Raw genomic sequence first — 16,284 nt, 5'->3', positions numbered from 1 at the left:
CACATCATTTTAAGTTTTCACTGCTGGCCACGGAAATGTCTGTCTGTACCTTGGACTAGAGAGTCCCTTAACACAATCTCCTCATTGCATTAGAGCCAGTCTCAATACCAGAAACTTGGCTGTTCATGCTACATTCTCCTGAGAATCTATCATCCCCTACATTTTCCAAAACAGCATTTGTGTTTGAAATGGGGATAGCCACAGAAGATTCCTGCACTACCTTCCTACCTCTCTTACCTTTCCTGCAGTTAACCCATCTATGTTACTGTATCTGTGGTTTTTCTCCCTTCCTATAACTGCCATCCATCACACCCCCTTGCTCTTGTACGTTCTTCATTGCCTCTAACTGTCGCTCCAACCGATCCATAGGATTCGCAACCAATGGCATTTATTGCAGACATAATCCTCAGTAACCCGTAAACTCTCCCTAAGCTCCCAAATCCAATAAGAAGAGTAGATCACTCTACTAAAGGCCACTTTTGTTTCTTCCAATCTGCAGACCCAGAAATACAAAGGATGCGTGCAGCATTCTAAATGTGTTTTGTTCCTGTCTCCTCAAAGAAGATTTTGCAGACATTCCCGTTAAAAAAAGAGGAGCCTGAAAAATTAGTTGAAACAAACAAAATGAGAAGTATTGGAGAGCCTGACCTCATGAAGATGGATATATCACCATGGCTGGATGATTTATATCCCAGGCTATATCCTAGGAGGCCAAGGATGAAATAACTGATAATCTGTAGATCATTTCCCAGTTCTCACTGAAAGCAGGTGAAGTACCAGAGGATTAGATGTTTTCTAGCTGCATACGATTTTTCAAAAAGGGTGCAAATGCTGGACTAAATAATTGTAGGCTAGTCAGTTTGACGTTGGTGGTGAGCAAATTACTGGGATCAATACTGAGAGATAGGATTAATTGTTACTTGGATAGTCAGAGATTAAAAAGAGATAGTCAACATGGCTTTGTTAAAGGAAGCTCTTGTCTTACTAATTTATTTGAATTTCTTGAGGAAGCAACAAGGATTGATGAGAGTAGATCAATGAATGTTGTCTATGTGGATTTTACAAAGACATTTGGCAGACTGTTAAGAAGAGCTAAAGACATAGGGAATATAGCAAGTTAGATCCAAAATCAATTCAGTGACAGTAACCAAACATCATGGTTGATGACTGTTCTTGCAAATGGACATCAGTTTTCAGCGGTGTTCCACAGGGCTCAGAATTAGGTATCTTACTGTTTGTGATACAGGTTAACGATTTAGACTTAAAGATTGGAACCATGGTCAGGAAATAGAATGCTGTTCCTTCGCTGTCATTGGGTCAACATCCTGGAATTCTCTCCCTACTAGCTTTTTGAATCTACCAACAGCACATGGCATGCAGCAATTCAATAAGACAGCTTACTACCACCTTCTCAAGGGTAACTAGGGATGGGCAATAAATGCTGACTCAGATACTTACCTCCCATAAGTCAATAAACAAAAAAAATTGTTGACTGCTAGAAGATGTCAATGGTTTGGTTCAGTGGGCAGAAGAGTGGCAAATGATATTCAATCTGGTGATGTGCAAGATAATGCACCTCGGAAAGACAACCAAGCCAAAGGAATATACAATTAGCAGGACTGCTGATAAAACTGGTCCCTTTCATTGTTTAGAATATTAAAAATCTGAGACCAGATTTTTCTTAGCAGCTTCCCTGATTTCATGAGAGCAAAAGCTGGAAATTAAGACTTATATTTATATTTATATTTTATTGTCCCATGTGTACAGGACATTGGTTAGGCCACTGTTGGAATATTGCGTGCAATTCTGATCTTCCTATCGGAAAGATGTTGTGAAACTTGAAAGGGTTCAGAAAAGATTTACAAGGATGTTGCCAGGGTTGGAGGGTTTGAGCCAAAGGGAGAGGCTGAACAGGCTGGGGCTGTTTTCCCTGGAGCGTCAGAGGCTGATAGGGTGACCTTATAGAGGTTTACAAAATTATGAGGGGCATGGATAGCATAAATAGGCAAAGTTTTTTCCCTGGGGTGGGGGAGTCCAGAACTAGAGGGCATAGGTTTAGGGTGAGAGGGGAAAGATATAAAAGAGACTTAAGGGGCACCTTTTTCACGCCGAGGGTGGTACGTGTATGGAATGAGTTGCCAGAGGAAGTGGTGGAGGCTGGTACAATTGCATCATTTAAGAGGCATTTGGATGGGTATATGAATAGGAAGAATTTGGAGGGATATGGGCCGGGTGCTGGCAGGTGGGACTAGATTGGGTTGGGATATCTGGTCGGCACGGACGAGTTGGACTGAAGGGTCTGTTTCCATGCTGTACATCTCTATGACTCTATGTACTTAAGTACAGAAGTACAGTGATAAGTGAATAATGTCATGGTGCCATCATCGGTACAAAGGTACCTAGGTACAAAAAAACTTAGGTACAAAGTAGTAATAGAAACAAAATTTAAGAAGTTAGAATAAGTAGGAAAATAAAGAAATAAGATAGTAGTTAACATTAAAGTCTTTCTTAATATAAACCAGAAAAATAAAGGAATAATGATGAGTCATCTGTTTAGCTTGTTCTCTGGGAGAACTCAGCGTCCTCGGCGCTGATGCTGCAGATACCGGCTCCTCACCGCTTGCTTTTCCTGTTTTGGGTCACAATGCCATTGCTGCTGCTGAAGGTAGTGCCTTCTCAATCTCTTCCTGCTGCCTCCTGAACTTGCCTGGGCAGGACCCACTTGCAAATTTTGAAATGGGATCCACTTCAATAGCTCTTCTCTGATAAGTAGAGGAAGCAAGAGACCTTCGAGCACATGTTCTCAGATCCCTGAAGGCAAGGCATATGGGATACTTTCCTTCATTGGACGAGGTATTGAATACAAGAGCAGAGGTGTAATGCTGAAACCATGCAAAATTCTGGTTAGGCCATAACAGGAATTTGTGTACAGTTTTGCTTACTATGTTACAGGAAGGACATAAATCCTTTAGAGACAGAGTCCAGAGGGGATTTACAAGAATGCTGCTAAGTCTTGAAAGTGCAGTTATGAGGAAAGGTCGTATAGGCTAGGATTGTTTTCCTTAGTACAGAAGAAGCTAAGAGGTGAGTTAATTGAGTGTGCAAAACAAGGAGAGGCATAAAAGAGTGGATGGTGAAGAACAGTTCTGTAGTGGAGAGGTCAATCCCTAGGGTTGCAGATTTTAAGTGATTGGTAGAAAGATTACAGGGACCATGGGGAGAATCATTTTTACCCAGAAGATTGTGGGCAGCTGGAAGTCAGTACCAATTTGTTGATTGTGGCAGAGACCCTTAACTCTTTAAAAGAAACGTGCTTTTGCACCCCAAGCACTGTGACCTCCAAGGGCCCAGACAATCACTTGTAAATGGGATTAGAATGGGTGACATATTTATTCAGCCAGGGCAAACACATAGGTCTGAATGGCCTCTGTCTGTGCTCTAACTTTCAATGGTTCGGTGGTTATACAAACCTAAATGAATGTTTGGACAATCTCACCATACTGAGTAACCCTCTCCTAATCTTGTATTACACTGAGTTTAATTTAATATTATTGATGCAACAACAATGCGTCTCAAAGATTGCAATCATTTTCCCAGGAAGTACGCTTCGGATGCTGTGTTTGAAATCTTAAATGTTATTCTCTTAAAGTAAGTTTGAAGAAATTTCAAAATAGCTCATCCTAATGGTGGAAAATCATTTTTTTTAAAAAACACTGAAACAGACAACCACAAATTGATTATAGCCAAACCTTGACAGAACTTAAATATTTTATTCTTCATTCATGTTACATAGATAAATGGAACCAATGGCCATTTTTGTCAAATACACTGGATACCTTGCCATAACCATCTTAGTATAGTTGAGTTACCAAATACAGTACATTGATGGTATAAAGGCCCACTTATTTCTTTAAATGATATGTGAGGTAATTAGTAAGATATTCTGACTATTACAAATCAAATCTTTTATGTTTCATATAAATTCCATGGAACCATTAGTAAAGAGTCATTACTTTTCAAAGGTATAAATGACGGGCCTTGAAAAAACTGGCTTCTTTACATTGTTTGGAATAATAATAAGCTGAGTCCAGATTTTCCCCAGCATTCTTTCTGATTTCAGGAAAGTGAAAGCTGCAAATTGACATGGGATCCACCTTAATGGTTCCTAAAACTATGATCACTCAGTATGTCCACATAAATATATGCAGGGTATTTAAATAACATAGTTGTGGAAGAGGAATTGTCTGTTAATGCTGGATGAAGGAATGCCAATATATCTCTTAGATCTACAATTGTTGTGGCATGTGGGAGAAGAAGTAAGTTTCAAACATTTCAAAAGAAATGCAATAGATTGCCATGAAGGATTCTGAAATCTATAATCTGTCCTCTTCCTTGGCAATGACTTTGATCTACACACGTGCTGGATGTGCCTAAGGCCTGTTGTGCCCATTTTTCAATTCCTCACTCCTTCCTATGATGAGATGCCTGGTGCAGTTGAGAATCCTGTCAAATTGTTCAAATTCAGCAGACCTCATGGGATTTCCAACAAAGCAGGAAATCCTACCTTTGACAATGGGATACATGGTAGAAACGTTGGGGAGGGTACAAACTGGTGTGGCAGGGGGATGTGAACCAGAGGAGTAGGACAGTAGATGCAGAAATTGAGGGAGAGGTAGAAACCAAGGCAAACATTACTAAGAACAAGATCCCGCAGGGAGAACACTGCTGAAAAGAGCAGGGGAGGTGCTCTGAAATGCATATGTTTCAATGTGACATGTATAATAGGCAAGGTAGATCAATTTTGGTTAGTACTTGGAACTGTGACATGATTATAATTACATACACTTGGCTGAAAACGGGGCAGGACTGGCAGCTGAATGCCCCAGGATTTAGATGTTTCAGGTATGATAGAAAGGGAGGTAAAAGAGGTGGGGGAGTTGCATTACTGATAAAGGAGTATCACATAGCTGTACTGAGGAGGATACATCTGACGACACATACAGTGAGGTAGAACTCAGGAATAAGCAAGGTGAAATCACAATGCTGGGGGTATGCTACAGGCCTCCCAACAGCCTGCGGGAGATGGAAGAGAGAATGTGTAGACAGATTTTGGAAAGGTGTAAAAACAGCACAGTTATTGTAGTGGGTGATTTTAACTTGCCCTATATTGATTGGGATTTATTACATGCTAGGGCTTGGAAGGGGCAGAATTTGTAAGGACCATTCAGGAGGGATTCTTGATACAATGTGTAAACAATACAACCAGGGAAGGAGTTATACTGGACCTGGTTTTGAGAAATGAGTCCGGCCAGTTGAGTGAAGCTTCAGTGGGGGAGCACTTTGGGAGTAGTGACTATAATACCATGAATTTTAAGATACTCATGGACAGGGATAACAGCAATCTGTTGGTGAAGGTGTTAAATCGGTGGAAGATGAACTACAACAATATTCGGCAGGAACTGGAGAATTTTGATTGGAGGGCAATTTGAGGGTAAATCCAAACTGGATAAGTGGGAGTATTCCAAACAATAGTTGGTAAGAGTTCAGGGACAGCATGTTCCTGCAAGAACATGGGGTAGGTATTGCAGGTTATGTGAACTTGGATGACCAGGAATGTTGTGACCTTGAGCAGAAAGAAAAAGGAAGCAGACATAAGGTCTATGAGAATGGCAGCTGATAAAGCTCTTGAAGTATATAAGGAAAGTAGGAAAGAACTTAAACAAGGAATTAGAAGGGCTAAAAGGGGTCATGAAAAGTCATAAGCAAACAGCATTAGGGATAATCCCAAGGGGTCGCCAGGGAAAAGGTTGGCCACAAAGGAGGGAATCTATATGTAGAGCCAGAAGAAATAGGTGAGGTTTGAAACGAATACTTTGTCTCAATATTAATCAAAAAGAAGGAATTGGTGGAGGATGATCTCATGGAAGGGAGCGTTGCATTTCTAAGCCAAATTACTATTGAAAGGGAAGAGGTTTTGTGCACCTTAAAAAGTATTAAGGTAGGTTAATCTCTGGGTCCTGATGGGATCTATCCCAGAATATTAAGGAAGGCAACAGAACAAATTGCTGGAGCATTTTCAGACATCTTTATATCCTCTTTGACCAAAGGTGAGGTCTCAGAGAATTGGAGATTAGCAAATGATGTCTCACTGTTTAAGAAGGGTAGCCAGGATAACCCTGGAGATTACAGGCATGTGAGTCTCATGTCAGTGTTAGGGAAATTATTGGAAAGGGTTCTTAGGGACAAGATCTATCAGCATTTAGAAGCAAGTGGATTTATTAGTGTTAGACAGCATGGTTTTGTGCAGGGGAGGTTATGCCTCACTAACTTGATCGAGTTGTTTTGAGGAGGTGATGAAGATGATTAATGAGGGAAAAGTGATTGATGTTGTCTACATGGACTTCAGTAAAGCCTTTGACAAGGTCCCTCATGGCAGACTGGTACAAAAGGTGAAGTCACATGGTATCAGGGATGAGCTGGCAGGACGGATACCGAACTGTCTTGGTCATAGGAGACAGAGGGTAGCGGTGGATGGATGCTTTTTGGAAGGGAGGGCTGTGACTAGCAGTGTTCCACAGGGATCAGTGCTGGGATATCTGCTGTTTGTGAGCTACATAAATGATTTGGAGCAGAACATTGGTCTAATTGGTACGTTTGTGGATGATAAAAAGATTAATGAAATTGCAGATAGTATCAGAGGATACAGCAAGATATAGATCAATTGAGGTGTGGGCAGAAAAGTGGCAAATGAATTTAATCCAGACAAATGTGATGTGATGTGATGTGATGAATTTTGGAAGGTTAAGTACAGGTGGAAATTATACAGTGAATGGCAGAACCCTTAGAAGTATTGATATGTAGAGGGATCTGGGCGTGCAGGTCAGCAGATCACTGAAAGTGACAGCGCAGATAGATAAGTAGTAAAAAAAGGCCTTTGGCATGCTTGCCTTCATTGGAAGGGGCACTGAGTATAAGGATAGACAAGTTATGCTGCAGCTTTATAGAACTTTAGCTAGGCCACACTTGGAATATTGCATACAGTTCTGGTTACCAGACTGCCAGAAAGATGTGGACACTTGGAGACAGTACACAGAAGGCTTACCAGGATGTGCCTGGTATGGGTGAGTTTAGCTATGAAGAAAGGTTGTATTGATTGGGTTTTTTTCACTGGATTGCAGGAGGTTGAGGGGCGAGCTAATAGAAGTTTTTAAGATTGTGAATGGCATGGATAGAGTGGAAAGTATGAGGCTTTTTCCCAGGGTGGAGGGCTCATTCACTCGGTGAAACACATTCAAGGTATGAATTTAAAAGAGATGTGTGAGGCAAGTTTTTCACACAAAGGGTGGTGAGTGCCTGGAATGCTTTGCCAGAGGAGGTGGTGGAAGCTGACACGCATTCAAGAAGCACCTGGATGAATATATGAATAGGAAGGGAGTAGAGGGATATGATCCTGTAAGTAAAGACAGTTTTTGTAATGAAGGGCAAAATGTGTTGGCGCAGACTTAGAGGGCCAAAGGGCTTGTTCCTGTGCTGTACTGTTCTTTATTCTTTATTCTTTTTTGACTACAAGAATATTGCTCTAAATTGTATACAATTATGATTGGAAGAAGGTGTTGCTTGGTGAATCAGCAAGTACAATATCTTGAGAACATGCTAACTGACTGTATCAAAACATTTATTTGCATATATATATTGGATATAATCTATGATTTCAGCAATTTTGGGCTGGAGTTTAGGTTTGAAGGCATCTCCCTGTCACCAAGGCATTTGTCTCTGACTTGGTTGAAATTTTACGTGGACTAGAAAGGCATTGGGCAGCTTTCTGACAGTTGGGTCTAATGAGGCCCTGAAGTGACCAATGAATGACCACTTAAAGGCCTCATTACAGCCCCACCAGGACTCTGGGGAGTGGTTTATAATAACTGTAACTACAGATGATCCACAGGATTGTCTGAGTGTTATTGAGGTGTAACACCTGTCGTGACTTCAAATTGGCACAAATTTGCTTCTTAGAAGTAATAGTCCAATGAGGAATCTAAATATACCCCATCTTTCCATTAGCGCAGAATTTTAAGTACTTAGCTTCAATAGAGAAGCAGCTGCATTATTGTTCACAAAATAAAAATGAAATTTTATTGAATGACCTGGGCATTTACTAGATTATAGTAAGCTCCATGTCTAGCTAGCAGCTGTTCATGTGTGCCCCGTTCTATTACTTTCCCATTGTCAATGACAGCAATCACATCTGCATTCTGAACTGTCGTCAGACGGTGAGCAATGACCACACAGGTTCGGCCTTTCCTTGCTTTATCGAGAGCCTCCTGAACAATCTGAAAAAAGAAGGAATTTTGTTGAAAAGGAATTAATGTAACATGTCCAACTGCTTAAACTTCCAACTTGCATGATTTTGACTATTGATAAAAGTTTTTTTATACAGAAGATTGCTTCTTATTTAAATAATAATAACATATGAAATAGAAGAGAGGCATATTGCAGCCTCAACAATAAGTAAGTAAAAGATTTTCTTTGTTCCTCAAAATCTTTTACTTACTTATTGTTCAAAAATTTGTGTTTCTTAGCCTTGGACATGCCCAATGTTTCAATTTTCACAGGCCCCTGTGTTGTACGTTTGCTTAGAGATGGGCACAGATCAGGTATTGGTAATAAGAGCTGTCTTTATGAGCAATATGTGAAATATACAGAGCAGGAAAAGATCCCTGCATGACTATCATGGAGTATGTTCTTTCATACACTGAGTGTCATGTGACTTGACATGACCTCCTGTGATGTTATGAACTATCCTATTAACAGCTGATACCTTATGCTACACCTTGTCCCTAAGAACTCATGCTTTCCCAGAATGTTTATTCGTTTCCCATCATGAATATACTAACATTTATATTCATTGACATATCTACATTTCTCCATAACTAAAATGTTTATATTTCTATTTAAAAATATGCATCTCACTCTCCTCTCAGCAAATCCCTTGTGCTCTCCATGAGTTACAGTGACCGTTGTTATGATGACTTGATGAGCCACCCTGATCAAACCTTCAGTACTGTTGGAGGAAGTACTTCACTGTTGTCCCCCTATGGAATGGTTTATCAACCCTATAGTGGAGCAGTGTGGCTGGACTCTCAGTCATCAGGCTAACCAATCTGTTCTGTAAAAGCCTTCTGGGCATGTGCATTAGTGCAGACTTGTTTCTCCTAAGGACCCCATGGTCCTTTTCCATGAGGAGCATTAGTGGGTGTGTGGTGCACTCCAGAATAACTGCAATTCAGGTCTTGGAGCATGCTGACTCCCTTGCCCCAAGATTTACATCAGCAGTTATAGTTGAGGTCTGGTGAGCCTTCTAGCAATTTTTCTTTTCTCCCACCCTGTCTATTTCTGGTACTTTGAGGCACAGACATTGGAAGATCTGAGAGCTGAGTACATAGCCTCCTGCTTGTCAAATGTTCAATGTGGTCAGACCATTATATAATGGTGTGGAACGTTAGGCTAAATTCACATCTCTATTTCTTTCTCAATAAAGATTTTAAGTTTGAACCTCTCTCTTTATTGAGATCCACATTGGCTTTTTGGAATCTGGATGAACCAGTGATGTGTGTAAAGAGATGGGTCGTAGTGAAGCATTTAAAGCAGTCATTGGTGAACTGGGAATGTTTTCTGAAATAATGCTGGAATGCCATTTATGGTGAAAGTTTTCCTGAGAAGAGCAATGGCAGACACTGAGGTGAAACCATGTAGTCATTTGACTTCAATTTGACTTCATTACATGTAGTAATCAACTACAACGAGAAACATTTTGTTTTTGAAGCGAAAAAAATAGGCCATCACAACGTGCTCCCATGGTCTAGGCTGGACGAGAGTGGAATCAATGGCTCTCTGCTGTCTTGTTTATGGATGGAGTACGTAATTGCATTTAAAGTCACATCATCGATTTAGAGATTCCTGGTCACCATACTGAATTTTGAGCATTGTTTTGATATTTGATGATACCCAGGCATCCTTGGTGCAGACATTGGAAAGTATCAATTTGAAGGACTTTTGGTATGACTGCTCTTTCATTGCAGGTCAGGCAGCGTTCGAGGAGCAGGAAAATTGATGTTTTGGGCAAAAGCCCTTCCTTCATCAGGAAGTTTCCTGATGAGGGGCTTTTACCCAAAACGTCGATTTTCCTGCTCCTCGAATGCTGCCTGACCTGCTGTGCTTTTCCAGCACCACTCTGATCTAAACTCTGGTTTCCAGCATCTGCAGACCTCACTTTTGCCTACTTTTTCATTGTACACCAGTAAATCATAACACGAAAATGTGGATGCTTTTCAAAGAACACTTGAAGATAGGTTGCCAGTAGGATGGCCCAAGAGGTTTAGGATTCCACATTTTTGACAAAATGGATATCCTGTGGTGTCGGTGCCTCCCCGTAAATGTGGGCTAATGGGTCTGCTGTTGTTTGTTGGCTTGCTTGGATGTTTTTCTGTTGTAGCATCCGAGTTCATGATTGGTGGGCGGAATGTTTGTGCTGGCAATTCCCTAGTATTGGGCAAGGTGACTAAGTTTGTGTTCTGTCTAGATGGGGAAGTTGAATTCAAAATTAGATCCTCTGAACATTTCTCCCAGGCCTATGTGACCTCTAAGACCCCCTTCTCTCTGACCATATCCATTGCTCTGTTTCTGTCAATGCTCTGGATGTACAACAACGACAAAAAAATCTGTGAATTCCATCTGTCTGGAGTTGGAACAGTACCATGGTGGAAATGTCTGGGTCAAGGTGACTTCATCTAGCCCTCACAACATAGCAGGGTTGATCCATTGAAAAATATCCATGTCCACAATTCCGTGGTGCAGAGACATGACATTTGAGCAGGGACTATGTCACACCACCTGCAGGGTGCTGAGCTCCCACTTAACCATAAACGTGAATTCTCTATACATGCACTCAACATTTTGGGGCACACCATTCATGTATGAGGCATCAGTTCAGACTGTCAGAAGACAAAGGCCATTAGGGACTCCCCTTCACCTCACACATTATGGAGGTTCAGGAATTTATGGGCACGGTGGAAGCAATTCTGAAATTTAGCCACCTGAAGCAGAAACAGCATGATGAATGTCGTCAGCATATCAGACACATCATCCTAAATGTATCGGTCTGCATCCAGTTTAGTCAAGAACATGTTCCTCAGCAGATTCACAAGGGTTTCATCAATAAATACCATTCTGACTCCAATAAAATTCAATCCATTGTTTTTTTTTTGAGGTTTTCAAGAGATTAATTACTTCTTTTATTGTTTTATAATTGTGAGCTGAACATGGATTATTCTGTAATTGCAGGACACCTCTTCAGCTGAAAGCACTTTTGACTTTATTTTTGAGCCATATGAACATGGTTTCATCCTCGAATCTTGAGTCTAACGCCAGCAAGCCAAATACAAAATTGTTGGGCCTGTTAAAAACCAATAATCCAGGTAGTCCATATTTTTAGTAATTTTTCCTGTGCTGCTGGTTTCAGAAAGTTCTATCTGTTTAATGTCTGGCTTGCAGCTGTCTACAAGAGGTTAATGCTCTTTTCGAACTCAGCAGCAGTGAAGGCCTCACACAGTACAGACTTGGATGCTGGATGACTGGCGTTACAAACACCCTTCCACAATTGTAAAGTTGCTGGAATTAAATATATCAAGTTACCTGCTCCAAGAGTTTGCATTTATATGGTGCCTTCATAGGAGAGCAGCAAAAAACACACAAAGCACAGATGACTAAAAGTTTTCTGTAGTTCATGGAATGTGGGTTTCACCATCAAGGCCAGCATTTACTTGTCATTCCTGATTGCCCTCAAGAAGACGATGATGATAGGCTGCTTTCTTGAACCACAGTGATTCCATGCAGTGAATATGTTGTAGCAGGCCTGATGAACTCAAGTGGTTTATGAATTTCATTTCACAGGGCAGTTAAGGGTTAATTGGTGCAACACATAAGTTGCATATGTCTAAACCAGGTTTTAAAAAAAGCCTAAAGAATATGAAGTGAATCAGTTGAATTTTACAACATTATTGAGCTTTTTGTACGAGTTTTTTTTACCTAATTTATTGAAGTCCAATTTACAAACTGCTCAAATAGGGCTTAAACGTGCATCACTAGAATATTAGTCCATGCTTTGATTATTAGCCTCAAAACAAAACCCGTATACTGCTGCATTCAGGATAGGTTAAAAAGGTAGGTTTTCCTAAAAATTGGAGAGAAGGTAGAGAAGCGATGCGGTTCAGAGTGGAAATTCCAGATCTGAGGGCCAAGGCAGCTGTAAAAAAATGCCAATGATGCACCAAAGAAGATTGATGGTACACAAGAGATCTCAGAAGGTTGGAGAGCTGAAGAATGTGGCAGAGACAGGAAGAGGTAAGGCCATGCAAGTATTTTAAAATACTGATGAGAATTTTGGCTGAACCAAAAGCTGCCCAGAACCACCCGTTAAGACATTTGCACTCGCCACTGTTACTGGCAACTCTGCTTATCATTGAAAGCGATTTCAACTTCAGTTCTCAATTATTTATTATTTTGCTTTATGCTTAAGAATAAGGACTTACCTTTTCACTCTCTGTATCAAGTGCAGATGTTGCCTCGTCTAAAAGCAGGATTTTTGGCTGCCGGATGAGAGCTCGTGCAATAGCTATTCGCTGTTTTTGTCCACCAGAAAGCTGAGCTCCCTTTTCCCCAACTCTAGTGTTGTATTTCTAATGATAAAAAGAATCACAGTTTAAAAGGCGTACAAATTTAACAGTACCTGATGTGATACACACAAGTCCTAGTAAACTTAAGATAAGTTTGATAGAACTTTTCTCTCATCTAAGCTATTATGATGAACTATAGTTTGTTTCAAAAATAGAAAATGTACTTCGGTTGTCATTTCAGATCCCCAGAAAAATTTAATCTCTGATGCTTTAAAGAAAAGCTCCCATCCTAAGTTCACTGCTCCTAAGTTGCTTTACCTTGATGTAAAATTATACAGCACAAAAACAGACCCTTTGATCCAACTCATCCATGCTGATCAGAAATACTAAACTGATCTAATCCCATTTGCCAGCGTTTATCCCATATCCCTCTAAACCCTTCCTATTCATGTACCTATCTAAATGCCTTTTAAATGTTTTAATTTTACCAGCCTCCATCATTTACTCTAGCAGGTCATTCCACACAAGCACCACCCTAGAAAAAACACCTTAGTTATTCACCCTATCCACATCCCTCAGGACTCTATAAACCTCAATAAGGTTACCCCTCAGTCTCTGATGCTCCAGGGAGAACAGTCCTAGCCTATCCAGCCTGTCCCAACAGTTCAAAATCTCCATATCCAGTAACATCCTTGTAAATCTTTTCTGAACCCTAATGGTACAAATATCTGTGCCAGCAGAAGACACATTGCTATCTCGAAAGAGACTATAATCAAACAAATATATTGAGAAAATTGTCGATTTTTATGCTTAAAAACTCCAAAGGTTTTGAGTTACACACAGCAAATGAAATTTAGTGTGTTACTTACTCACAACTAACAGAACTGTGTGAGCATAATGTCCTGCCCATGTAGGTTTTCATCTCTTGTATCAGACTTCAGTGGGAACCATGAGCAGTTTCTGAACTAGATTTTGCGTTGCATTAGTCTTATACTCAGATTAGATCTTCACTCAGAAGGTGCACTGTTATTCCCCATGACAGCATAAATTCAGGTTGGGAAATTAAAATTTAAAAAAAGTACCCATACAAATGAATATTGAGGACTAGACAAAAAAAAATTAAGAATAATGTCATCGACCAGTTCTCCCAAAGTTGCACAATAACACGTTTTATATGAAATTATGGATACATTTTGTCATCCTGATGAACTGTGATGAAGAATCAAGATGTGAAATCAATGGTATGATTGGTGAAGTGATTGCTATCATATTAGTGATCAAGGCTCTGGTTAAGAAAAAAGGACTTTAAGGATGTTTTTAAAAAAAATAAATGACTCCATGAAGCTGCAATATTATAGAGCTGCAGCTGATACCACATCTGCTGCAGTTGAGCCTTTCATGCTGGTTGTAATGCAAGGCTGTTTTGGCATAGGATGCTCCCAGCTGTTCCATGATCTAAGCTTGTTGGAGAATGTCCCAAAAGGGTGATAGCATCCCTTTAACACTAAAATGGAAAAAAAAATATGCAATGGCACATTGTAATTCTACAGCATGGGAACCATGTTACCACCAATGTGCAATGCTTCATGAAATCGGGGAGAATAAGCATCAAACTTTCCATATCATATTCTTGTATTTGTACTCCACATGCCCTTCCTTTACAATCTTAACAATGAATATTCTGAAAGTATCATTAAAGTTATTTTACTATCTGAATTTAGTAGTTGCAGCTGATACTGAATGTTGATTCACAGTCCTGCTTTGAGATGTGGTAGCAGAGCACTTAGAGAGTCGTCATGTGAGCATGCTGAATTAGCACTGATTTCTGCAAGGCAGATAGTGTCTGGCAAACCTGCTAGAGATTTCTGAGGTTGTAACAAACAGGGAGAATAAGGGTAAACCAGTGAGCGGAGTGCAATAGGACTTTTGAAAAGCATTTGGTCAAGTGCCAACATATCAAAGATACAAAAAATTATGGCTCATTGAATTGAGAGCAATAAATTCGCATGGTTTGAAGACTGATTAATGGCCACGAAGCAGAGTAGGACAAATGGGTCATTTTCAGGTTGGTTGGCTGTAACTAACAAAATACCTCAAGGAATAGTGCTTGAGTCTCAGCTATTTATAATTATGTCAATGATTTAGATAAGGGAACTGACCGTATTGAATCCAGTTTACCGATGATACAAAGAAAAGTGGGAAAACAGCACGAAGTTTGCAAAGATGTGTCAAGGGTTAGGTGACTGGGCACGAACGTGGCAAATGAAAGTAATGAGCTAAATTTAATAGCCACAATAGTGGCCCCCATCTACTGGCTGGCAATCCTGCCATTGTCATTTCTGGAAACCCTGGTGAAATTAAAGCTCCCCCCACCCTACCCCCACCATACCTCCCCAAAGGCTGTATGCAGCCAACCTCTAGGGATTCTGGGCCGATGAAGGTAAAGCCTGCTTCTCAGGGTAAGGAGGTTTCTGGAGATACAGAACAAAAGTGAATGGGCTGGATTGCCGGGGCCAAACAGGCAGGTTTTAGTCAGTAGGGAGGGTTTAATGGGAAGAACAGGGGCAACTCACACAGCCACCCAAATCAAATTTCGGGAGGGAGGAGTGGGGAGGATGGTTAGAGAAATTAATGAATGGCTGACAGATAGAAGATAGAGAGTGGGAATAAATGGGTCATTTTCACATTGCAGGTTAAAACTAGTGATGTACCACAAGGTCAGTATTTGAGGCCCCATGCACCTTCCAGCCTGAGCATTTGGCACCTTCCCCATCCCCAATGCCAACACATCCTCCCCCCACCCAACGCCAAACCCCCACCCCACCTCACCCCCACGTACCTCCCAGCCCAACCTTCAGACAGCTAGGAAAAGGAGAAATTTGTTCACTGAAATTTCTGGACCTGTGGGATTCTCCAGAGCAGAAGGCTGTGGATACTTGGTCGTTGAGTATATTGAAAACTGAAATTGAGCGTTTTTTTTTTTGCACACTAGAGGGAACAAAGGAATTGGGGATAGTATGTAAAGATGGAGTATAAATGGAAGATTGGTTTTGATTGTATTGAATGGCTGAGCAGGCTCGGAGGGCCAACTGGTTTACTCCTGCATCAATCTTGACTCCAGGCAACTCATGCACACATATGAAATAACTATCGTCATTGTTACTGTTGCTGTTTGATAATCAATGAACTTACATCAGGGAGCTGTTCAATAAAGGATTGAGCATTTGCTGCCTTTGCTGCCTTCTCAATTTCCTCCTGTGAAACAGTCCTGCTGTTGTCACCATATGCAATATTCTCAGCAATGCTACAATTAAAGAGCACAGGCTCCTGGGATACAATTCCAATTTGTGATCGAAGCCATTGGATGTTGATAGTTCTGATATCAGTTCCGTCTAGACACTACAATTAAAACAAATGTTAGTTGTAAGCTTATGACCCACATATGCAGATAGGATTCATACACTTGTGAGTAATGAAATTTGTTTTCATATATAATAGCAGATTAATTTCTTGCTTCTACAAGTCACTTTCACTTTGTCCTCTGTGTGGGAAGAGTACAGCAAACAAGAACATTGCAATTTGCTTAGACATGCAGTGTGGGAGTAAACCGGGA

General features: G+C 40.6%; 1 protein-coding gene across 4 annotated transcripts in view; it reads right to left on the bottom strand.

Annotated features, from left to right (window-relative positions):
* Positions 1-6,798: 6,798 nt before the first annotated feature.
* The window catches only part of LOC122549778 (ATP-dependent translocase ABCB1-like), a 100,637-nt gene continuing 91,151 nt past the window's right edge, over positions 6,799-16,284 (bottom strand). For all 4 annotated transcript variants that reach the window (XM_043689800.1, XM_043689799.1, XM_043689798.1 and 1 more), the window contains 3 exons: positions 15,864-16,070; positions 12,588-12,734; positions 6,799-8,330 (listed from right to left, as the gene is read on the bottom strand). In XM_043689800.1, the coding sequence (XP_043545735.1) occupies positions 8,133-8,330; positions 12,588-12,734; positions 15,864-16,070 (552 nt within the window). In that variant the 3' untranslated portion in view covers positions 6,799-8,132. The remainder of the gene's footprint in view (positions 8,331-12,587; positions 12,735-15,863; positions 16,071-16,284) is intronic.

The sequence above is a fragment of the Chiloscyllium plagiosum genome, chromosome 5, assembly GCF_004010195.1.
Source record: "Chiloscyllium plagiosum isolate BGI_BamShark_2017 chromosome 5, ASM401019v2, whole genome shotgun sequence".
Taxonomy (NCBI): Eukaryota; Metazoa; Chordata; class Chondrichthyes; order Orectolobiformes; family Hemiscylliidae; genus Chiloscyllium; species Chiloscyllium plagiosum.
Note: the sequence above shows the minus strand (reverse complement) of the source record. Positions and strands in the feature narration are given on the sequence as shown.